The 23942-nt window shown below is 46.1% G+C and overlaps 3 protein-coding genes and 1 non-coding gene across 6 annotated transcripts in view; 2 read left to right on the top strand and 2 right to left on the bottom strand.

Moving 5' to 3' along the window:
- Window positions 1-5365: 5365 nt before the first annotated feature.
- Window positions 5366-5797, bottom strand: LOC118686667 (ribonuclease CL2-like). Its single transcript, XM_036382983.1, has one exon. The coding sequence runs from the start codon at window positions 5795-5797 to the stop codon at window positions 5366-5368; it is 432 nt and encodes a 143-aa protein (XP_036238876.1).
- A 2567-nt stretch (window positions 5798-8364) lies between these two features.
- Window positions 8365-11911, top strand: RPS3A (ribosomal protein S3A). The gene is made up of 6 exons (XM_036382757.2): window positions 8365-8484; window positions 8741-8844; window positions 9976-10163; window positions 10288-10496; window positions 11063-11172; window positions 11748-11911. Exons 1-6 carry the CDS (start codon window positions 8423-8425, stop codon window positions 11867-11869), a joined length of 795 nt encoding a protein of 264 aa, XP_036238650.1. The 5' UTR covers window positions 8365-8422; the 3' UTR covers window positions 11870-11911.
- On the top strand, window positions 11410-11479 carry LOC118686781 (small nucleolar RNA SNORD73). Its single transcript, XR_004980238.1, has one exon. It is a non-coding gene; the product is annotated as a small nucleolar RNA SNORD73 (small nucleolar RNA).
- Window positions 11912-13772: 1861 nt separating the features above from the next.
- Window positions 13773-23942, bottom strand: part of SH3D19 (SH3 domain containing 19) — an 81883-nt gene continuing 71713 nt past the window's right edge. For all 3 annotated transcript variants that reach the window (XM_036382755.1, XM_036382754.1, XM_036382756.1), the window contains 7 exons: window positions 23567-23697; window positions 21147-21205; window positions 19364-19551; window positions 19044-19096; window positions 18351-18537; window positions 17662-17759; window positions 13773-16395 (listed from right to left, as the gene is read on the bottom strand). In XM_036382755.1, coding sequence (XP_036238648.1) covers window positions 16279-16395; window positions 17662-17759; window positions 18351-18537; window positions 19044-19096; window positions 19364-19551; window positions 21147-21205; window positions 23567-23697 — 833 coding nt within the window. In that variant the 3' untranslated portion in view covers window positions 13773-16278. The remainder of the gene's footprint in view (window positions 16396-17661; window positions 17760-18350; window positions 18538-19043; window positions 19097-19363; window positions 19552-21146; window positions 21206-23566; window positions 23698-23942) is intronic.

Genomic DNA, 23942 nt, shown 5'->3' on the forward strand with positions numbered 1-23942 from the left:
TAAAGCTAATGAAATGGAAAATCCCCAATTCACCTCCAAGGCCTTGGGGGGAAAGCCAGGGCCAGGTTGCTTTGCTTTCCACATCCCTTCAGCTCCCTCCCTTTGCCTGGTAATTCACCTGTCCCTTCTGTCTAACATTTATTTAACTCCTTTATCGTGAGATGAGCTGGCACGTGAAAGGCTGGGGCCACTGCAGGCCAGCAGGGTCTTATTGCTGCTGGTGTTTGAATTAGAAATGCAAATTAGGGGCACTGCAAGCATGTTTCTCCAACAGATGGGAGGCAGGAGCAGCACAATGAAAGATGGAGAAACTGGTCTGGCTCCCTTCAGCCCCTTTCCCTCCATCCAGACATAGAGCAGGCACTCAGTTTGGGAGAGAGGCAGTGTTGCTGAGGAAAAAAAAAAGATTTTTCACCAGTTGCAAGCTTCTTTTACTTTTCCACCCCAACATGAGGCAGAGATGAGTGCCCTGCTCCTGACATCAGTTCTGCAGCCCTTGGAGAAGCGGTAAATTTGGGACATTTGGAGAGAGCCCAGCATCAGCTTAACTGAGACAGGATGTCACTAGCTGAGCTATCCACCTCCCAGCTCTAAGAGGGAGGCATTCATGAGCACCTTCCTCCAGCCTTGATTCACCTTCAGACACAGCCTGGTCTTCTGGGGAATTTTAATTCCCCAGGTTTTCTTGACACTTTGTGTACTTTCTGTGAATCCTTTCCAGGCTTCTCACCTGGATCTTTCTTTTTTTAAATCTGTTTGGCTATGGTTGCTGCTGATGGGAGGGGATAGTTCCTTGGCTGGGCACCCATTTGCAATTAATTTCCCCTGATCCCCTTAGGGAGGAGGCTGTGCACGTCCCTGCCTGCTGGAAGAATGTGGGATGGCTCCAACTGTGACTGCTGGGAATTTTTTATACACTGGCTTTCTTGCATCTGACTTTTGGGTCCACTTCCCTCTGGTACAGGTAGCAGGAGCTTTCTGGCTTGGGAACCACTGTCCATCCCATGGATCATCCTGGGCACAACACACTGGCTGGTTCTGAAAGGTCTGGCTCTGACTTGCTGCATATGGTCTCACATGGGCCAGCAGAGTGATGAAAGAGCTGGAGAACCTGTCTGAAGGAGCCCAGCATGTTTTTCTGAGATAAGATGAAGAGATGACTCAGTTTCTAAGCATGAATGTAGGGAAGAGGTTGGTGGCAGCTCTGCAGGAGAGCACTGAAAGAGACAGGGACTGGCCATGACAGATCCATGTTGTGCTGGCAAGGGGGAGATAATTTGTAAGGCGAGTGGCTTGCAAACCTTTAGCTGTGTACTCAGTGGGCTCAAGAGGTAGCCACACATTCAACCAGCCCACAAAACATGAGACTGGATCCATTTTGCATGCTGAGTTTCAATTTAGTGACAAGCAGTGTTACAGTATTGGCACAGGGCCTGCATGGTGTGAGATGTTGACTTGATCAAAACTCTTTACCTTGAGTTTGAGCACTTGAGTCTAGTTCTGGTGTTTGTCTTGGCACCTTGCAGCAGCATTCCCAGCAGACCAGAGGCCAAGAGGTCAACAACAGTATTTTTCAGCTATATTTTTTTTAGATTGGGTGGATGGCCTCTTGGTCGCATATGAACAGAAATTCTTAGCTCCTGGTTTTCCTGGTACTTTCCCTTTGTAGCCCATGCTTCTTCTCTAGCCTAGGTTTTAGGTCTTAGCACCAATGCTTGAACTGGAGAAGTGCATTAGGATTTCTGATGTGTAGCTGTTGTGGGGAAAGTGACACCTAAGTCTCAGCTGAGTGCCCCAGCTGAGTTTGAGGACTTTGCTGGCTTATGCACTCCTTGTCTTTGCTGTCCCCACCATGCCATGAGCAGCAGCTCCCCTTTTCCTAGCAGGCATTCTTGTCCCCATGCCCAGGAACCTCTGCCAGGATGGTGGAGGGGATGGATCATTCCCTGTGTGGCAGGGGACACAGATGACCCTGCACCCTGGGTGCCAAGTGTGTCACCCAGTCAGGGGGAAGGAGGATTGCAGGATGTGTCTGACTGGGAGCTCAGCTGGAGGTGCCTGTGCCAGAGGGACAGTGCTGAGGAGCAGCGACTGGAGGAGCAGCACAGACCCAGGATCTCAGAGGTACTGCTGGAGGGGGAAAGGGCTGTTTTCTAGTCTTGTGCTGCCCCCAGGCAGCCTGGCAGCCCCTTTCCCAGTGGTCCAAGCACACAAGAAAGGTGGATGCGCCTCACAGAAACTGTCTTGTATTTTTCTGTATTTGTGCAGGGTGTATTTTAAGAGGAAGCAATAGATATGCTGGAAAGAAGCTTTTTCCATGTCAATTTTGGCATGCATGGCATGCAGCAAGAGCCTGGGTTCACAGGACTCATTCTGCCAAACCCATGGAGCTGATGCATGACTTTGCTGAGTAAATACTTCTGAAGGTCTTTGCAGTGCCTGCTTAAGCAATTCTCTGCTATGGTTCTGAAAAAAATGCCCTTGCTTTTCAAGGAGCAGGAACAAATTTCCACAGTAACACTGGAAATATTGACACACTGCTCATGCCTCTCATCTTATATCATCAAAGGCTGGGCAGTGGAAGCTTGTGAGCCATAATGAAGTGAGTGATTCAGCATTATTTGTTTCATTTCCCTGTGCTAAACAAGCAACAGCCAGTTTCTGGTGAAGGAATTAATTGTTTGACAATAGAGTGAGTGAGCAGAGCAGGCTGACCACTGTCAAAGCAAAGTCTGGGCATGAAAGTCAAGCAGATATGACTCAGAGACAAGTTTTAGGCATATAGTGCTGTTCTTGAAACATTTTTGGTCACATTTTTCTTCTTCAGGAAAAAAAAAAGTATTTAAATGGGAAGGGAGACTGTTAAATAGGGCTGAGGAGGTCTGAACTCACTTCCTCTCTCAGACTGTTCTGTGACCTTAGGAAAGTTGCTTAACTCCCACCCACAAAGCAGAGATGATCAGTTTCTGTGTTACAAAGCAGAATCAACCACAAACCTCACAACTTTACGTTTGACTGTGTTAGGCAGGACATGAAAGTACCTAAATGAGGAACTAATTAGGAAATAAATGCACTGATTTATTAAAACATAATATTTCAAAATTCCTTTATTTTCAGGCACCAGTCAGTCCCTGGTTTTTTGCTGCTTGCTGCTATTACAAATTTGCTGACCACTGCCTGTAAATGGCCCACTGCTGCTTGTGGCAAAGGCCACAACACCCTCTGGATATCCTGATTCCTTTGTGGCTATTTTTTCCCTTTAGTCTTCACAAAGAACATACACAAACATACGCTGAAGAAACACAGCTGCGTCTTAGGAGAAAACACAGCAGAGAAGTGAACCAACAGTGCAGTAATGGGATAGGATGTGCTGAAGTGCTGGAGCTGCCCTGCCATCAAATGGGAGATGCCAGGAATCATCCAGAGTTTCCAGCAGACTCAGGTAGCTGCAGCATGCTGGGCATCCCAGAAATGGCATTGCTGTTTTGGGACTGCAGCTCAGAGCTGTGTCCCCAGGACGGGGGCCACCTCTCCCCATGCACTTCAGAGCCTGTAGTGCAAAGCTTGTGGGGTAAATCTCAGTGATGATATTTTTCTCTATCACTGCCAGGATGATCTCAGCTACCAGAGAACAAGTGGAGAGGTGGAATCCTCCTCCGAATCCTGAAGAACCAAGGTAGCAAGAAGCAGAGATCAAACCCTTGTTCTTGCAGAGACCCTGGGTATTCCCTCCTGAGCCAGTCAGCTCCTCCCATGGCTAGGAGTGAGCAAGGTGGAGAAATGAGTCTGCTCTAAGTTGCTGGTCCAGAAATACTCTAAATACCTTTGAAATTCCTTCCCAGTGCACAGAGAAGGGCTCCCCTCACTGGCGGAGCTCACCAGTCCATGGATGGCCCTCAAAATGCCTTTCACCTGAATTTCAGGAAAGGAGCCCCTGACTTTCTTGAGGCACATAAGCAAGAGGTATCTTGGGGAGAGAGGAAAAGGATTGGGAAGACCACCACTTCCTGCACTCCTTTTCCTCCACAGCAACACCTTCTGGATGTATTTGGGCTGACTTTTTGTAGCAGCACACCTCCTGGATGTCAGCAGTGCCATGGGACTTCTCAGGGCTCCCACAGCAACAGGACCAGAGCAAAGGGGTCCCCCAGCCTACTGGGCTGCATTAGGCAGAGTGATGCCAGCATGTGCAGGGAAGTGATCCTGCTCCTCTGCTCAGCACCACTGGGACACACCTGGAGTCCTGGATCCAGTGGTGGACTGAGTACATGAGAGCCATGGACATAGTGGAGAGAGTCCAGCAAGGAATTGATGATGATGAAGGGACTGGAGCATGTCTGATCAGAGCAGAAGCTGAGAGAGCAGGGACTGTTCAGCCTGGAGAAGAGAAGGCTCAAACAGGGGGAGCTTTTAAGTACTGACAGGGAGAATGAAGGACAAGAGGTGATGAACACCAACTGAAATTGTGAAATCCCATTGAGACTCAGGGACGCAACTTCTGTATGTGTGTCCTGTGTGTGCTAATGCGGTGTGCTGTGCTAGGAGCAGGGCTGTGAGTGTTGTATGCTTTGTGTTGCGAGTGTGGCTGCGCACTGTGTGCCCAGTGCAGGTTTCGTGTGCATTGTGTGCGTGTGTGTTGTGTTCAGTGTGTGTGGGATGGTGGCTCAGGGCTCTGTGGCCCCAGCTGGGGCTTGGTCCTGTGGGGGCCCCAAGGGGGAGCAGCCTCAGCCCCAGAGAGGTCACAGGTAGGGTCAGAGGCATGTGGGAGATGGGGCGTCTTATGGGACAGTTTATGGGGCAGACATGGGGAAATTGGGGGTATCCAGGGGGGTCGTAAGGCACATGGGAGGTTGGGAAACCCTGTGAGAGTTATGGGCTATCCAGGAAAGCAATGTGACACCCAAAGGGTCAGGACACTGGGGAGAGGACTAGGTGCACATCCAGGAGATTGATGGGCCTTGGGCTGGGAGGGTGGTGGTGGTTGTGGGGCACCTGTGGGAGTTGTGGGACACCCAAGAAAGGGGAGAGGGCACAGGAGAGGGCAGAGACACCCCAGGGGGCTATGGGACACCCAGGAGGCTGGGAAAACCCAGGGATTTATAAGGCACATGGGGGCCAAAGACAGCGTGGACAGGGTTCGGGTCACCCAAGCGGTTTGGGGGGGGTACAATCACAGGGTCCCACCACAAGCTGATGCTGGAGCCCAGGCCTGTGACACCTCCTTTATTGGCGGCACGAACAGAGCCCCTGACAGGAGGGAGGATCCATGAGGGCCCACGGGAGCGCCATGCCGGGCCTCACTGCGGGGCAGCACTAACAGAGCCTCTGATGGGACGGAGGGCCCACGAGACCCCCATGCTGGGCCTCACTGCGGGGCCGTGTAGGTGCCGGCCAGGTGCACGGGCAGCCCGTCGCGGCAGGCCACGCGCACGTACTGCTGGGCCTGGCGGGCGCGGTAGGCGCATGGCGGCCGCGTGTCCCCGCCGCGCAGGCGGCACATCGTGAGGCTCAGCGCCCTCGGCGTGCTCTGGAACCCCGTCTGGTCAGGCACCTGGGAGCAGGCGGCCACCAGCTCGGCGGCCGGGGCGTGCACGAAGGTGTTGGAGGGCTTGCAGGGCCTGCCCGGGGCCGTCACCTGGCGCCGCGCCAGCATGGTCTCGCAGTAGCGGTGCGCCGCCAGCGTGGCCGTCCGTGGGCTGTCCACGTGCTGCCGCAGGAACTTCTCGTAGCGCGTCTCGCCCTCCGCCCCTGCCAGCGCTGCCAGCACCAGCGTCATGCACAGCACCCAGCCTGCCATGGACGCCTGCGGAACGGGGGGTTAGGGCCATCTGCACCGCTGGGCCCCCGACTGGAAATCCCACCCTGGGTGCTTGGTTATTCTACAGATTCCCCCTCCCAGGTCCCTGGGCCCCACACAAATCCCCTCCCGATACCTGGGGGCCCATCTCTGGACAGCTGGGCTATCTGTGGATTCACCTGGATGCATAGGTCCCCTAAAATGCATTTTAGGTCCCATAAAATTATGCACTCCCCAGAAGCCTCCATGGCCTCCAAGCCAAGCCCAGAAGTCCCCCATGGAACACCCCCTAGCTGCTCCTCAGACCCCTGGCTCCCCTACAGATCCACCCCATGCCCCCACACCCAGATGCCATACACAGCCTCCCTTCCCCACTGGATGCTCGGGTTCCTCCCGGGTTCCTCCCAGACCCCTCCCACAGACATTCTGGTCCCCGATGCTCCCTTCACCCGCACCTGTGTGCGCGCCTCAGTTTCCCTTATGGCCTTAGAGTCTCCAGTATCCCTCCCACTCCTCTGCACCTCTTTTATACTGACCCCAGCTGTGCCCAATGGGCAAGGATCCAGGAGGAGGGGCAGGGTAAAGAGCAAGGTCTGGGGAGAGCCAGGTGTCCAGGAGGCCCTGCTCACCCTCATGGCCCCCAAGGTCATTAGGCAGTCATTAACGAGCCACGTGACTGTCTGCGTGCATCCCCTTGGGTGGCCCCTGCCCACTCTGGCCTTGGACACCTGTCCCATTAAAGGCAGGATACCTGGGTCCTTTTGGTGGCAGGGCAAGATCCGTGGTTTCCTGGTGGCAGGCAGGATGTCACCATCTGCGGGGACATCATCTCTGGGACAGCTGGCAGATGTTCCTACAACTCTTGAAAGATGTGGAACATCTATGGCTCTTCTGCAGTGCTAAGGGACCTATGTGTTCTTTTTCCCTGTGTCCCCTTGCTGCCAAATTCATACTCCTGGGAAGTGCCAGGATGCATTTTCCTCACTCCTACCTCCCATGTCCCAGCTGCTCCACTGACGCAGAGACAAGCAAGGAGCCAGGAGCCAGCCTGAGCCCACCAAACACTCCTTTCCCTTGACCATCGTAATGGAGCCCCAAGGAAAGCGTGTCCCCTCCAGGGGGAGAGGCATGTAGTGCCCACGAGAGGCTGTCACCTGTCACGAGTGGGCGCAAGTGGCCTTCATCCTCCTCTCCCAAGAGATCAGAGAGACTCTGATGGGAAGTGGCAAAGAGAGAATGAGGTCCTGGGCAGCACCTTTCCCAAAAGAGCTGTAACACTTCCAAGACTGGCCACAGTGAAGGTGCAGAGGGTCCTGCCCTGCGCTCTGGTGGCATTTCTACAGCCTCTGAAGAAATCCTCCTCAAAGGTACACAGTCCCTACAGCTGGAACAGCTCAGGCACCTGGCCAAAACCTCGCAGACATGAAAGGTCAGCACAGCCCCCTGCTGACTGTCAATACCCTGCTCCTGGGCGTGGAAGCAGGATGGGGACTCTCACCATGACCCCTCAGACACACTCTGCTTTCCACTGTCCTGGTGTGGGTGGAAAAGGGATGGTGCCCACAGAAGGAGGAACAAGCCTGGATGCTTGGCAGCAGGCATGGTGCAGGTACCTGTGCTGGATCCCATCCTACCCGGCACAGCCTCAGGCATGTCCTTGCCAGAAGCTGCTGTGAGGCTCATGGGTGAGCCACAGCCTGTGGTCACCCCTTGTCCAGGGGGGCCCCAGCTGCCTGGCACTGTCCTGGGCATGGCTTCTCCATGTGCCATCCCTGCCCATGCCTGAGGGCTGAGCGGAGCCTCCTCCTGCCCTGTGCGGTGCGGAGAGGAGCCCTCGGCCGGGGCATTTGGGGCAGCCCAGACCAACAACTTCTGGTTGTCCCCTTGTGCCCCAAGGCCTGGGAAAGCTACCGGTTTTAGGAACAGAGTCTAGTTTAGAAAGGAGATATTATTTATTCTGCAGGGGGTGCAAGGTGGAGGTTTGACAGACCAAACACACCATGGGGTAAAAAGTAACATCTTTTATACAGTAAAGTTCACATAAGCCCTCCTCTCTAAAGCATATTCCTATCGATGTGTCTATCGATGTATATTTATTTGTATGACGGTACTCTTATGCGATACTTGAAATACAAAGTTCTTCATTAAGCAACTTCCACCGTAGAAAATACCGGACGACATCAGTTACGTTTACAAAAGGTGACGAGATTCAGCCTGGGGACAGATCATTCAGCTTGAGGACACCAGACTGGGTAGGAGGTGGCACCTGCCTTTCACCGGGGTACAGTCAGTGCAGCGAACCCCGTCCCTGTGGCTCTGCCCGTCCGCACAGCGGCCCCACTTTCGGGGAGCAGGGATCGGGAGTGCGGGGCCGGGCGCTCCGCGGGGACCGGGAGTGCCGGGCCGGGCGTTCCGCAGGGCTCCAGGCGGGGGCGCTCACGGGCACAGCCGAGGCTCCCCCCGCCCCCCCCGCGCCGTTGGTCCCGTCCCGCCGTGGTACGTCCCGCGCGGGCCGCCCCTGGCGCTGGAGGCGGCCCCCTTCTGCCAGGTCTCGCGCGAGCGCCGCTCTCGTATAATCTCGCGGGAGCGCGCGCGCCCCGCCCTTTCCGCGGCGCGGGCCGGACCATGGCGGTCGGGAAGAACAAGCGCCTCACCAAGGGCGGCAAGAAGGGCGCCAAGAAGAAAGTGTGAGGGCCGCCGGGGCGAGGGCAGGCAGTGCCCAGGGGCGCCGGGCGGGGCGCCGCGGCGGCGGGATGGCGGGGATGCGGGGCGGATGGCGGCGGCGGCCCGGCCAGAGCAGGGCCGATGCTGTCATGGCGTCAGGCGGGCGGGCGTGGGCCCGGCGAGGCGGGAGCAGCGGCGGGCAGTCGGGGAGGAAGGTCTTACTGCAGCCCGGTGCGGCCTGAGAACGTCGGCTAAAAAGCCTTCTTCGTTTGATTTAAGGGTCGACCCTTTCTCCAAGAAGGACTGGTACGATGTCAAAGCACCGGCGATGTTCAATATCCGGAACATCGGGAAGACGCTTGTCACCAGGACTCAAGGAACTAGTGAGTATTTGGGGTTGGTGCAGTACAGGGGATTGTGCTTGCTCCATGTGCTGGCTCCGAGCGGTTAAAGAACTGCTTGGATAAAAGACTGATGAAAAAGGGGTTTCGTTTACGAGCTTGGAAGCTAAAATAGTTGGGTGATTTGAGTGGATTTTTTCGAGTTGACTGAGTTGTTTGAATAAATGAGCTTAGCTGCAAGAAGTTCGTACACTGGGCTCTTGTTTGTACAAGAATGCCAGACCGTGGAAGGAAGGGCCCGAGGTTTCTGATGAGCTCCTGTGTGGTAACCTGGCAAGTTGGGAAAAGTTCGAGAAGTAAGCACTAGTTCTGATTGTCACCGGGGGCGATGTGGGACAGTGCCACAGGAGACCTTAGTCCTATGATCATAACGACCAGCACGTGAAGATACTGAAATACCTGAAATTTAAAGGTTTTGGGTAAAGATTAGAGCCAGAATTGCTGACTTATTCTGAGCACTGATGTGTCACTGGGGGGTAAATTCGGTTTTATATCATCTGGCACACCTTAGGAAGAGGAGGCCTCTGTTAGGAACGCAGAGGTGTCTGGATAGAGGTAACCCTGTTTTTGGAAGCTTAGCCTTGCAGAATGGCTAAAGAGCTTTATGATACTCTGCTGGCTGCAGTCAAAGTTAGGATTTTGATTGTTACTTTGAGCTGTAACATGTGAAACAAATAAAATGAGGGTCACTGCCAAACGAAGTGTAAACCAGCCAGTGTTGTTAAAATGGTTCCTCGTTGGAAGAGGAGCTGTGAAATTTTTGTACCGGGCTGTTCATTGCTGCTTCATCTCTGCTGAGCACTTCTGGATTTTTATGTTTGGTTTTCTCATTACTGTTCATAATTTCCAAATACTCTGTAGCCCCTTTATGCTTGAAACAAATCAAATTATTACACGTGGTGGGATCTGCTGTGTGCTGCTGTTCATATCCCACACCTGGTAATATTGCCTTGAAAAGATTCCTTCCAAAGGGAGAAATCAGTAACCTTGCTGGCTCTGTGATCACCATTAGAAAACATCAGAGAACAGGATTCCAGAGGGAATTCAGTGCCTGATTTGAAGGATGTACTTCTAATGTTAACCTAAGGTGCTTTATTCTGTTCCACCTCACAGAAATTGCCTCTGACGGGCTGAAGGGCCGCGTGTTTGAGGTGAGCCTGGCTGATCTGCAGAATGATGAGGTTGCCTTCCGCAAATTCAAACTGATCACTGAGGACGTTCAGGGCAAGAATTGTCTGACCAACTTCCATGGGATGGACCTCACACGGGACAAAATGTGCTCCATGGTGAAAAAATGGCAGGTGTGTGAGAAACAAGGTCTGCATTGCTGCTGGTACCCCAGGGAGGCAGGGAAGAGCGTGGGGTGTGTGGGGCTGGGCAGCCTGTGCTGCAGGGGTGCTAAACCTTCAGTGCTTCCTCTTCCAGACCATGATTGAAGCCCACGTGGATGTCAAGACTACGGATGGGTACCTGCTGCGCCTCTTCTGCGTGGGCTTCACCAAGAAGCGCAATAACCAAATCCGCAAGACCTCCTATGCCCAGCACCAGCAGGTCCGGCAGATCCGCAAGAAAATGATGGAGATCATGACCCGGGAGGTGCAGACCAATGACCTGAAGGAAGTTGTCAATAAGCTGTAAGCTTTGGTCCTGTTCTTTTTTCTCCCCTACAGTTTAAATCCTTGTTTGGGAGTTGGTTGTTGCTGAGTGCCTGGGGAGTGCTGGTGCATCCCAAGCTGTTGGTCAGGCAAGGAGCCCCTCGTGTGGAAAAGCCAATCACCCTTTTCTGCAAATGGCTTCTGTCAGTCTCTGCATCCTGTCTGACCTGAATCCACTGTCACATTTGCATAAATGTAAAATCACTTTCCAGAAGATTTGTGGTTCACATTTCTACAGACTAAAGTTGTAATTCTGATCTACTGGGACTGTGAATGCTCTGAGCTCTTCTGATAGAGGAGTTTCTCAGTGTGTTGATTGCTTCCAGAAGTTTGCAGATTTGCTCTCAAAATGAGCACACTTGCACTATGTCCCTTCTAACGTTGCAAGGGAGGTGTCTTAGACTCTAAATGTACTTGAAGAAAATTGTCAAAGTGATGATACAGACTTGTAGAATATTTTGTATTAAGGTTTTTTTTTTAAGCCTGTGTTGCTGCTGCAGAAGCAGGCAGAGTTTTTAGCATTGTGGTGCTCTGTGATTCCTCAGGATCCCAGACAGCATTGGCAAGGACATCGAGAAGGCCTGTCAGTCCATTTACCCTCTGCACGATGTCTATGTCCGCAAGGTGAAGATGCTCAAGAAGCCCAAGTTTGAATGTAAGTCTGTTCCTGCAGACATTTGGGGGAGGGTGTGGAAAGGAGGGAGTTTCAATGTGTTTGCTTTTGGATAAAGATATTACAGCTTCAATGAGCTGTAGTAGTTGTAGAAGAGAAGGTGTGTCCTTGTCCCCATGTGTGGTTTCCAGATAGAAAGCCAAGCAGTGAGCATCCATTTGGAGCTTCTTGCAGGCTCACCTGGAAGTGCTGCTGAATGTTTAGAAGCTTTGCTTTGGGAATGAATGATGACAAAATGTTTCGGTCCCAGATGATGTGGAATGATTCCATTTCCCCAATTTCTGACATTCCCGTGTAATGCAGCAGTAGGTGCTTGAGTCCAGATCCTTTTAGGAAAAGATGTCATTTGCAGTTTCATTACATAGCCTTATTTCACTGCTTGATGTGTCTGTCTGTCACTGCAGCAGCATCTCTGTGCATGAGCTGTCTGCAATGGACTTAGTCCTAGCGACAGAAAACATTCTGGCGGTTTCATTTGTGTGTGTTGAGTAATGGAGTAATTTAAAACTGTTCAAACAGGTCCATCTCTCACTGTTTCTGTCACTGCTTCTTTTTAGTGGGCAAGCTGATGGAGCTGCATGGTGAAGGTGGTGGTGCTGGAAAGCCCTCTGGGGATGAGGCTGGCACCAAGGTAGAGCGAGCTGATGGATATGAGCCGCCCGTGCAAGAGTCTGTGTGAAACTAAAAATTGGTGGAAAATAAAAGGTTTTAATATACAGAACTAATGCTTGGTTGGTTGCCTGTATTGCTCCTGGACAATATTGGTACTGGATGTGTGGATGAGCTTTCAATGAGGTAAACCTATGGCCTTGGTTTAAAAAAAAATTAAAAGAAGTACTCATGTACTTCTCCAGTTGTGTTGTAGAGATGGGTGGAAGAAGGTGGGTTGTCCTTTCTGTGGATTCTTAATGTTGGTTTTAACCAGTAATTTTAGTCCTCGCCAAAAAAACCTTGAGTATGTGTGAAGAGGTTGTATTGGTGGGAGGTGCTTCACAGAGTACAGGGAAGGCAGAAATTGCACTGGGAAACCTGTGTCAGAATTTGTTATTATTGGGAAGTCTTACAGTTTTATCCAGATTACTTGCTTCAGAGTAATGTGCATATGTTTAAATTTCTTGGTAATTTAATACAGCCACTCCTGGGATAGGTGTGGTCTGTGGTGGTCAGAAGGTGTTTGAAGGTGTTAAGGTTGTAACTATGATGATGGAAGCAGTGTTAATTGAGCATTGCAGAAATCCAGTATGCGCTTGAGCAGTGGACTTGAGTGTTGGATTTTAACCTGTCAGAACTGAGGGATGACTGTAATGGAAAACCTGTGGAACTTCAGGGGAAAAGATTCTGGAAAGAGGCAATGGTGTGTGTTCTGAAAACAAAGCACTTAAGTTTTGCTGAGTAATTTTGTTTTCCATTATCTAACAGCATTTTTGATTCTTGTTCAACTTATGTTGGCTTGTAAGTGAAAGACTGTTTTTTTCTGGCTACAAGGAGTTTTGTGCACTATCAATGTGTTTAGGCCAACAAACCTAAACTTAGTCCTGTTAAATTGTTGGTAAGTTAGTGATTTAAAACCTGAGAGCAAAAGCTGGAATTCACTGAGATTAGTGGCTCTTGCAATTGGTTGTCACAGAGCTTAGGACAAGAAATAAAGAAAATGTTACTGTTCCAGCAAAGCTGCTGGAGAAAAGGAGAGGGGCTCTGCTACCCATGAAGGCCGTACTGTTCCCTGCCAGGGATTTTCACATTTTCCTAGGCAAAATGAGAATGCTTTTGAACTTACTTCAGAACGCTGCAGGTGATGTGACTTTGTCTTGTGGTTCCAAGTTACAGTTTTAATATGTTCTGGTTTTTCTACTTTGTGTACTGGAAGGAAGAGCAGTGAGTGCTCAACACTCAGAACCTTGGAACGGGGGAAGGAATCTTATTGCTTTGCTGTTTCCATCTGTACTGCTGAGGCAGGTAGGTGTCACCTGCCTCCAAAAATCCCAGACAGCCACATTTTTGAAACCATAGGTTTTATTTGTTACTTGCATATCTAAGGACTGTTGCCAAAAGGTTAGTCCAAGAGGACTGGGGGAAAGAACAAGAACTTGTGATTTTTCAGGCTTTTAAATGTATTGTTAGGAAGAGTGCATTGCCAAGCAGGCATTCTGGGTAATGTAGGCTTTGTAATGTGATTTCACGTGGGGGAAAAGCAGGAAGGAAAATACTGTGAGTCATCCTCTGTATTCTCTCATCAAACACCAGCTGAAGAATCATGGAGTATGAAAGCAGCATTCAGCAGAGCACACCTAAATTATGTGCAGGATCAGCCTGTGTCATCTTCACAATGTTCTCACAGTGAGAAACTGTGTGTGTGATTCCCCTGTGGTAGCAGGTAGAAAAGTGTGATAGGTTCTGTAGGTGGTGAGTGTGAGGCATACCCAAGTGCAAAGGCTTGGATAACCTGTTAAAATCATCCACATTCTCTGAGGGGTTTGGACTACTTGTCTGGGGGTGGGCTGTTACTTTGCAGAATGAGATCTCTCTAACTGTTAAGTGGAAAGCTCTGCTTTCCACAGCATAAGACAATTAAGATGCCATCATGACTTAATTATAAAAATTTTATTGGTTAAATACATTCTTAATTTACAGAGGTACCATAACAAACTTACTGGACTTAACAAAGGTTTATTTAGGACACTGTTCATTGTACACAGAACAAAGATATCTTCCTGAAGATATTTCTAGAGGATGGGTCAAACAAAATATTTGGTAAGTGAGGCTTTTATTCTGATGCCTGGAGATCTAGCTGGATTTCAAGGTTACAGCTGGAATTTGCTACTACATTGCAGTTAAGATTTGCACTCCACCTCAGTCTCGGCTTTTTTGTACACCTTAGGAATGAATCTTCTGTTGTGATCTGTATGCAGTCTTACAGTGGTGTTGGGCATTGTCTTAGGAGAATCCTGCCCTGTACAAGCCGAGCATCTCCCTTGCTTCAGCGTTCACACGGACGCCGTTTCAGCTGCCTGCAGCCACGCGAGCAGCCCTTAGATGGCACTCGGTGCTCTGAGTAAAAGGCCTTGCTGCTACTCCCGCCCTGCCCCACGGGGAGGAGGAGATTACATACAGCAGAGTGGTCTTGGCAATGAACAGGCACTGACTTTAAACATTCAGTGAAGTTACAAAAACAACTGGTTAAGACACAGTTATAAAAATGGGAAAGAGGAAATTAAAAAAAAATATTAAAAAAATCAATTCTACTTTTGAGACTTGTATCAAAACCTTAGAAAACTGCCAGACAAACAGTAAGTAAACATCATACACTTCAGCCTCATCTGCCACCACAGTGGTGTGGTGTGTCTTTGAAGAACCTGGCAATTCCTTGGATTTCTTTAGGACATAACTGATTTTTTGGAATAAACAAGAATCTTTAGAATCTCCTAACAGGAAAACTTGGGAGAGTGAGAAGGATTGTCCTTGGCTGTCGACTGCCACGTGATTATTCCAGAGGAGTTCTGGACAGGCTTGCTGGGGCTGCTGAGTAACAGCTGTAGCCATTGTTGCATTTCCAACCTTCTAGAACAGCACATAACAGTATTTTGCTTATGTTAGTCCCTATTGGAAGTAGAAGTCCAGCTCCTCAGCTCATTAAAACTTTGTGTGATTATCATCCCCCAGTTGTGTGAAGGGGTACTGGTGTAGTTTAAACACAGAGCAGAACACAAAGAGCGGCTGTGTCTGTCCTGTGCAAGTTCTGTGGCCTGGCAGTGACTGCTGGGTGAATGGTGCTGAGGCCCTCAGGCTTGCTCCCAGTGAGCTCCAGTCTGCCACTGGGACTGGATGCCCATTCCTTGCTGTTACAAAAAGGAATTGACTACCAGAAGTTCCTATAATGTGAAACTACCTCAATCACATCCCTCTTAGTTGGTCAGTCCAGCTACACTGCTGCTCTGTACCAAGTGCCTTGGTGAGAGCTGTTTGGAGTAACCTCTTGCCAGGCATGTTTTCCTTAAGGCCTCCACAGACCATTTGTAAGGATGCTCAGTGTATTTGGTATGTGGCAACAAACTGGAAACTAATCCCATGTCTGCTGAAAACTAAACGCAAGGCTCTATAATATCCTTCATGTTAAGGATAGGAATAGTGTTACTGAAGTATGTTCCAGTGCTTGAGTGACAAATAAAATGCAGACTGGGTGAACACTGGCTTTCCACTTCCATGAGGGGAGTGGAGGGGCAAATAGTTGGAATAGTGCAGCTCCTCCATGGCTGGGATCTGAGAAAGCTCCATAGACACTGTCTGTTGCTAACTTCAGCTGGGAAAGAAGGGTATGATGGTGCTCAAAGAACAGTGGGCAGTAGGAGAAAACTAAACCTCTACTTGCAAAGTATTTTAGAGAAAGCGAGGAAGTCTAAGATGATTCATACTGATTTAAACAGAATTCATTAAGAGGCAAAATACTTAAAAATTTTACTTTTGTGATCTTGCTGTATGAGCAGCCTGGGCTAAGAATAGAAGGATACTACACAAGGATTTATTTCTCCATTTCCCCTCTTACCAGAATTAGATTTGATACCTTTCTACTATGAAATACCAGTTATTTTTCTTATCCTCTAAGTCATAAAACAAGTGGATTCTACTGCTAATGTGGAACTCAAGCAGTAATGAAACCTGAATATCAAACTTCATCTACATACTGAGTGCTGTAATTATATATTAAAACAATTTTTAAATTTGGATCTTAAGAAGTTCAAAGAAGGCCAAAGCAGCTTATGTTATGCAGACTTTGTGCATGGTAAATATAATACCAGAGAGTAAACATACTAGAATGCTATATAAGTTAAAATGGTGTTGCACCACAGTATTTCCCTAGTTGGAAATGGCTAAAAAGCCTGCTTGTTTTGCTCTCTGAGCATTCATGAAACATGATAACATACACTGTCACAAAAGACTCAAATTTTCTTATCTGACTTCAAGATACTACTATGACTGTCTAGAAAAAGTAGTGCAAAACATTGATAATCAACACTCGTTGATGTCTTTGCTGTGCCTTTAGGGTAGAAAACATTCTCTCCCACATGCAGGGAGTAGTAGGAAGGCAACACTTCATGGTGTTTTTAAAATCTGAACAAAGTTCCTGGGAAATATCCCAGACTTTCCTAGTATCTCTCCACTCATCCAGTCCTCGTCTACAGATTCCAGCTCTGTTATCATGTCACCTGCCTGTAAGAGAAGGAGCACTGTGAGTCAGTACAGCTTACTGTGCAGCCTTACTGAGCAACAACGTTAATGCATGCAGAGCTGATCCTCTTTAGAAACAGTATCAATCAGAGAGAAGAGGCTAAGATGTGGCCAGTCTCTTCTGTTGGTGATATCTCCTGAAGCTTCTCTTAGGCTAAATACTTGTCCATGCTGAGAAATCACCACCTTTGGAGGGACAGAAGAGCACTGCTGGATAACTTCTCACTTTGCCTATCCAGGTATGTTAAGAGCTGGCTCATGGGGCCCCTGCTTTAGTGCTTATTTGTGTGTGTTTCTGGGCTTTGTTTTCTTAAAACACTGGAAAGATTTTTTTTTTCATTTAATCCCAGTATTTTCTAGTATTTGGGAACTTTCCCAAAAAAAAAGGAAAAGCAATCTAAAAGCTCACTATGGCCATTTAAATTGCAGCTCCTGTGTTTGGTCCTGGTTCTTGTTCTCAGTGTCCCATGCCACACCCTTCATCTGAAGTACTGGCCTTTGTTTCAGTACCTCTATTTCCCTTTTCTGCTTTAAAGGATCATCTATCCTTTCAGCATTGCAAGCTGCTAATGGTGAAACTATTTTGCTAGTTTTAGAAGAGAAAATACTGTGTTGCAGCTCCTGTGAAAGTCTACTGCTTCTCAGATATTTGCTTTTGAGAACATGGTTACCTAAATCATGACTTTGCATATCAAGGGCACTCTGTTTCTTGTTCATGCTTAATATGATCTGGGCATCCAGCATGTATTTAGTTTTTCCCCTTGTTCCCATGGCAACTCTGAATTGTGTTGCCAGTTCAAGATTCTGCTGTACTAGGTTTCCCTCAGAGGCCTGGCTGCTGTAGTACTGGCACTCTCACCATTACCTCCTACTCAGAGTTTTCTTTCTAGTCCAAAGAGAGGCTCCCCATCAACCAATCAGGAACTAAATGTACTGCAAAATAAGGTTTGTTTATCTTGTCATGGTAACTAGATCAGAGAAGTCGGGAATTCTGCAACTCCTGAGCTCCTTCCAGTGTTTTAATGAAGATTTTTGCTGATAGGTAAAAGGAGTGATAAGGGAAAAAATATCTTTTAGAGAGACCACTTATCAAGTGTGTTAATATCTATGCATATTAATATGTATGTTAATATCTATGTTCTTCATCCTTCTTGTCTAAAGCCCACATTCACAGGGGATGAACCTTATTTTTTAGCACTCCTTAGGAGCATGAGACCTCTTGAAAATTGGTCTAAGAGAGTTACTTACTTTGAAGGAAAGCTCATCTTCATTTTCTCCATGAAAATCATAAAGAGCTTTGGCTTTTCCTTTCTTCCCTCCTCCAGGCTGTGACAGCTCTACCTTGGCTACAGAACATGGACAAGAGAAGTTACTTGCATGGGAGTGAAATAAATCTCTGTTTCTGGAGAAGTTTCCTGTCATTCTCTTATTTCCTCCCCAGTATTGTGCTACAGGTTGTCCAAATGTTATTGCTACTGCTGTACTGAATTCACTGTCCTACTGCAATAAAAACTCTACTGCCACCAGTCCATTTTATAGTATTACACAGGCTCACATTTCTGCTTCTAAGCAGACTAAATTTAAAACTCACTTAACTTGAACTTCCCAATGGTGATACATAATAAATGCTGACTTTGCCTCTTTCTGCTCTAAGATGAAGCAGCATCAATACTCCTGAATTACTCCTTAAAGGTGGCTCAGTGGCCCTGTTTTTCCTGTGCCCAAACCACACTGGAAAACATCCCAGAGTCTGTGTCACTGACTAGAACATGAGATATTGCCATTATTGGAGTGGTTGGTTCAAAACTTAAGTTTAGCTTTAGAATACTGAGGACTCTGGTGGTGTGTGACTTGTTGATGTCGTTGTGCTCTCCCACAGCTGTCATGACTGGCACAACCCAGTGAATAATGAATTGCCATCTATAGGAGCACTGTACCTGAGCAGGTCTGAACAAAAACTGCTGGGAAAATCCCTTCCTTTCCATTCAATCTTCCTCTATACCACTCCAAATCGACTTGTTCCAGTATTTGGATGTAGTCTCCCTTTCTGAAGGACAGATCATCTTTGGTTTCTGCTGTAAAATCATGAAGCGCTTCACACCACTCCAGTGAGCGTCTGCTGCTCTGTTCAAGTTAACAGAAGAGCTGCATTAATTTTAGAAGTGTGAATGGAGCCCAAAAAACTGATGGATGCTGCTGAAAGCAGCTGTACAGCACATGGCTGTCCTGACACCCTCCCAATACAAAAGTGCTGCTGCAGATGTAGACCAGAATTCCATTTGAGCAATTAACACCACAGAATTTCATCTAGGCTCAGCCACATTCCTTTTTATCTCTGGTGGCAGGGGAAAGGATTAATACATTCAAAATTAGATCACTGCAGCAATACTTAAAATAGAGCTAACAAGAATTTCCTTCAGCACAAAGGATAAAAATTTACTAATGTTAATTTGTCAGAAGCTCTGAATTCAATCAGCTTAGGCCTTGTGTCAGAACTGAGGTGTGACAATGCAGCATTGTGTGTTGTGGGAGTGGTAGTGGTGTCACATTCTGCAGTTACTCCCACATTATAATAGAGTCTCTATAAATCTATACATAAATTCTGGCCCTCACCTATATAGTTTTATTACCTGAGGAAGGGAAGACAAAACCTCCACCTTATTCTTCAGTGCTGTTTCTGTACCTATGTAAGTAAAGCACAACTTAAGAACAGAAGCAGTGTCTATTCAGAATGTTACTAATGACAGAGATTTTAGATATTTGAAGTAATTATTAAGAATAGCTTCTTAAGAAGTCCTACTGTTAATTTTGACGGGTTTTTTATCAGTCTTCCCTCTCTTTTTACCTCTTTTCTGCAATCACTGTCCTTTTGGAATTTTCTCCTATATGCTGCCTATTTGCATTAAGTATAAAACCATGCTCTTGAAGACTTTTGCAAACATATTCATACCTGTTCCAGGTAGGTCTTCAATTACTTCCACGAAGTTCAAGGGGAAAATTCCAGATGTGCCTTTGAGCTCTCCTTTGGCCCACTCTTCATTTACATATTCTTTCAGGATAATAGTTTCACCTTCTGAAAAACTGAGCTCATCTTTCTGATCTCCAATGTATTCAAAGCGTGCTACACACCTTGGACCTCTGCACAAACAAAAGAGAAAATTATTCTGCTTCTTTATTATTACTGTCTACTTAATAAGACAGCATTGTGTGCAATATATGGATTGATATTTTAATTAAAATGATTAAAAATGCACTGAAGATAGGACAGGTGGAAAATTGGGGGCCTGCCCTGGTTCTAATCTCTGCTTTCTGAATAGAATGAGTACAGAGTCTGGAGAAGCCAGATGCAATTTCTGCATCCCAATTGCTGGCTGTTACAGTATTTTGCAAAAGACCCTATTTCCCTTCCAAGCAACAATAAACCCCCTTGTTTCTCAGTCACCTGTCCAATTACTATCTTTGCCTATATCCAAGCAAGTGTCCTGGTACACTTTTGTTAAGAGTTTGATTATTTTTTGAGCTAGCATCCCATTTAGATGCACTCAAACATGGGTGGGGGTGAGTGCTGTGTATTTGTCCCAAATACATGGAGGTTTCATAGGAAGAAGCTAGTTTTTATCTACTTTAAAATAATTTATTCTGTAAAATCCATCCCTTCAATCTTACAGGGAAAAAGCTTATCTATCAAAGAAAGAAACTTCAATGCATCTGATAAATTTTATATACTTTGGTACAGCACTGAAAAAAATCCTAATTATTTTTCCCCCTGACTTAAATTGATTTCATTATTTAAGAACCTAATAAACTAAATTTATGAAATTAACCTAAGAAAATTTTTGGTTAATCAGAAATGCCATGCTGGAAAAAAGCAGTAATAGGCTTTAATTCTTTCTATATATTCATAGCACACAAACAAAGTAAGCAGCTTGATTCCAACCCCTGTCCCCCACCAAGTATCTTTGCAAAGGTGTTTCTTTCAGGACAGAGCTAGAACTTTCTGTTTCTTTCTTAGCTTCAGAAGCAACTTTTTAAAATAAAGTTTTGTTCCTGACAAACCAAGCTTCATCTAAAGAACAACTGAATGATCCCACTGACACTAGTTGCTCCTGCCTCTGCATGAATTTGCTTTAATTCCTGGAATGAATGATTATGAAATCCAATAAACATCACTGAGAAATGAGTAACATGAAAAATCATTTCTTGCCTACAAATAGTACAAGTTGTTTTAAAATCAGAAATGAAAGTGCTGGCAATTCATTTGATAATTTGGGGGGAACTTTGGATTTACCTATACATCTGCACACCTGAGGGACAGAGAGATTTCTCTGCCTAAAGCACCTCTATATGTTCTGTTCCTTTGTATCTTGTTCTTTCCCATGAGTAGGAGCCCTACCATGTTCCATTTTGTGAGGACAATGGAAGAAAGCAGCAAGGTCAGGAGCAAAGAGAGGTGTACAGTGCTGCTGAAGTTAATTAGATTGGTTCATGGTTTCTGGAACCAGTTTTCATGAAAGGATGGTTTTAGGCTTTTTAAAACTAAATATGAGTCTTTATAAATCATCATAAACATTCAGATTTTTAAAACATATAATTTAATTTTTACAATGTATTTTGGTGAATAAATTGTTAACCCTATTAACCTCAGTGCAGAGAGCCCCTGTTTCAAAGTTAATATTTCTTTTTCATTCCTTGTAAATCAACATGAGAAAGCAAATAAGATTCATCTGACTCACTTGATACATTGTGATGAAGAGGGTATTTTTTTCTTGTTGGCTTCTTCTGGAACATCAATCTAATAAGACAATAAAATAAATTATATCTTCCATTACAAGCTCATGGCAACTAACCACAATAAACTTGAAACTGGTTAAAATAATCTGTTTTTTAGATGTGTGACACTCTGTAATCCCTGGCAAGCTCTGATATATGATCACATTAATGTAAATTTATGCCTGTTTTCTCATTTTTTAATCTTATGCAAACAAGGAGCAATATTTAATGTTTTGTTTTATGAAGCTGGTTTATTGTTTCTACTTGTAGCATGACTGACAGAATATGTGACTAGATGCTACCACATGTTGAATTTAGATCCCAATTCTCAACTGGTAATTGCTCTCAATTATTTACTAGCACAGTACAGCACAATAGACAAAACTACTGTTTACACTTATCCCTTCTGTGCTTTGGTAGCCAACTGCTCTCCAAACGAAACCACATCTCACAAATCTCACTTGAATTAGAGAAATACAACTTTAAAATCAACACACCAGTATATCAAATACCCAACATTCAAGTCCTTTATCACAGGAGGATTTCAACTGTATTTTTGGTGTGACACGAAGGATGATCTGTGAGATGTACAGGACTAGGAGCTGAGAGGCCCTGGTGAGGAGCTTTGGGTTACAGCTCACTATTATACAGGCAGCTCCCATTAAATCAACAGGAATGTTCCATAGCTTGTGTGAAGCACTGGAGGAAATCTCAATGCCTTTTATGACAAATAATCTCTGCATTGCTCTTGCTGAAGGAGCTGATATCTGTGGTGCTCTGAAGGTTCTATTGCAAGCCTAACTATGTATTATTGTTAGGTGTCTAGATCCAAACTACTACCCAGCTCAATATTGTAAAACACATTGCAGTGTATTGTATGGAGACCTTGTATCAAGATGAAATCTGACATGAATTAACAGGAGAATTCACTCAAGTAAATTAGCCTCACGTACTGCACTCTTGAGAATTCACTCAAGTAAATTAGCTCCATGTACTGCACTCTTTTTTCTTTTTAAAAAAAACCCAAATTCTCAAACAAAAGATTTTTGCCCTCAAAGGATAATCATCTTTTACAACTGAAATAGAAATGCATTTTCCCTAGCTTTTATGAAGTTGTATCTGTCTGTATCAATGCTGAATTTGACCTCAAATACTCACTCCACTGCTTTAACATAAAATCTTTTCTTCATTAGCTATCAGTAGAAGCAAGAGCTTTTAAATGGAACTGTTGGTCTGTGCAGAAGCAGCCAATCAATTTAGCTGACAAATCTGTCTTGTGAAAGTGAATCAAGCATGGTTCCATTACTACTAACTATGAATTTAGTTTTTATTCTTCAGCACTTCTCAGATGTTAAAATTTTTCTCCAATACCACCATTACAAACTAAACAGACACCCTACCCTCTCTGATGTCCACCAAATCCTTGGTATTGCCCATGCAGCAGCAGGACTCACTATGCCAGCTGTGCTGGCCCAGGAAGTGCTGCCACAGACACCTCCTGTCTTTAGTGCCAAGCCATGCACCTTCCCAGCATCCCGGTGTCACTCTGGCATTCCTCCATGTCCACATGGCTGGTGTGGACAGCCCAATGCCCTTCCCACTGTCACAAAACGGCTTCAGTGTCAGACTCAGGCTTGCAATAGGTTTGACCCAGCATTTGACTGCAGGGAACCATACTGTATCTCTTTTAAATGAATTACCATTGGGCTCCAAAAGAGCACCTGTCTCTTGCCTTCCACTCACTGTCAAGTGTCACATTGAGGAACAGGATTGCTTTGAGCTGCTCATTTGCAACAACACAATCTCCTGCACTGTGCCAGCACAACCATTTGTGCAGCCACTTAGAAAACCACTTAGGCAAATTGATCCTGTTGGAAAAAACAGTATTCTAGGAAGAAAAAAAAAACCCAAATGGTTTCAAATTGCTACTCTGACCTAGTTCATTACATGACTAAAAAAGTGGTGATTCCAGCGAAGTTCAAGGGATGAGAAAATGACAGAAGATAGGGAACTGCGGGGAGGCACAAAAATCAACCATCTTAATATCCAGAGTTGATTCTGACGTGCAGCTGTCAAAAAATAATCTGCTTTGAGGACCCTGAGAAACTATGCATGTTTCCAAAGAGAGTCTGGTAAGGGAAATGATTTTCTCACTTGGCTTTAAATTGACAGCAAATTATTCCCCATAACACAAGCTGGTTGTGCCAAATCAAGCATCTTTCTAATACCACACAAACAAGTTGATGAGTCTTCTGTGCTGCCAATGGGATAAGAGATTATCTAAATGCATAATGGAGTTAAACACACAGGAGCCTTAGCAAAATAGAACCAGCAAACAAATGCAACAGGATGTTATGTAGCAATGTATACAAAGCCTACATACAACCACTTTAACAAAGTTGGCAGGAAATATCCCTGTGCGATTCCCACATTTTCCTCTGTACCACTCGCTATCAATTTTCTCCAAAAGACAAACAGTGTCTCCAGAATGAAGGTCCAAGTCATCAGCATGCTCTGTAAGACAACATCATTTCAGTTAACAGTACTTGTCACACTCACTGATTTTCTCTGAGTAAAACCTTCTTAACACAAATACTACAGACAAAACCAGAATGAGTTTTAAAAGAGTCTTAATTTTACCTGATAAATTAAATTAGCTTTAACTGAAAGAAAGACCCATCCACAGCTAAACCCACTGATTTGAGCAACTCTATGTGCAGACCTTGCAGACTGAGCTTCCACACCATTTTAAAGCTCTA

This window comes from Molothrus ater, chromosome 4 (assembly GCF_012460135.2).
Source record: "Molothrus ater isolate BHLD 08-10-18 breed brown headed cowbird chromosome 4, BPBGC_Mater_1.1, whole genome shotgun sequence".
In the NCBI taxonomy this organism is placed as follows: domain Eukaryota; kingdom Metazoa; phylum Chordata; class Aves; order Passeriformes; family Icteridae; genus Molothrus; species Molothrus ater.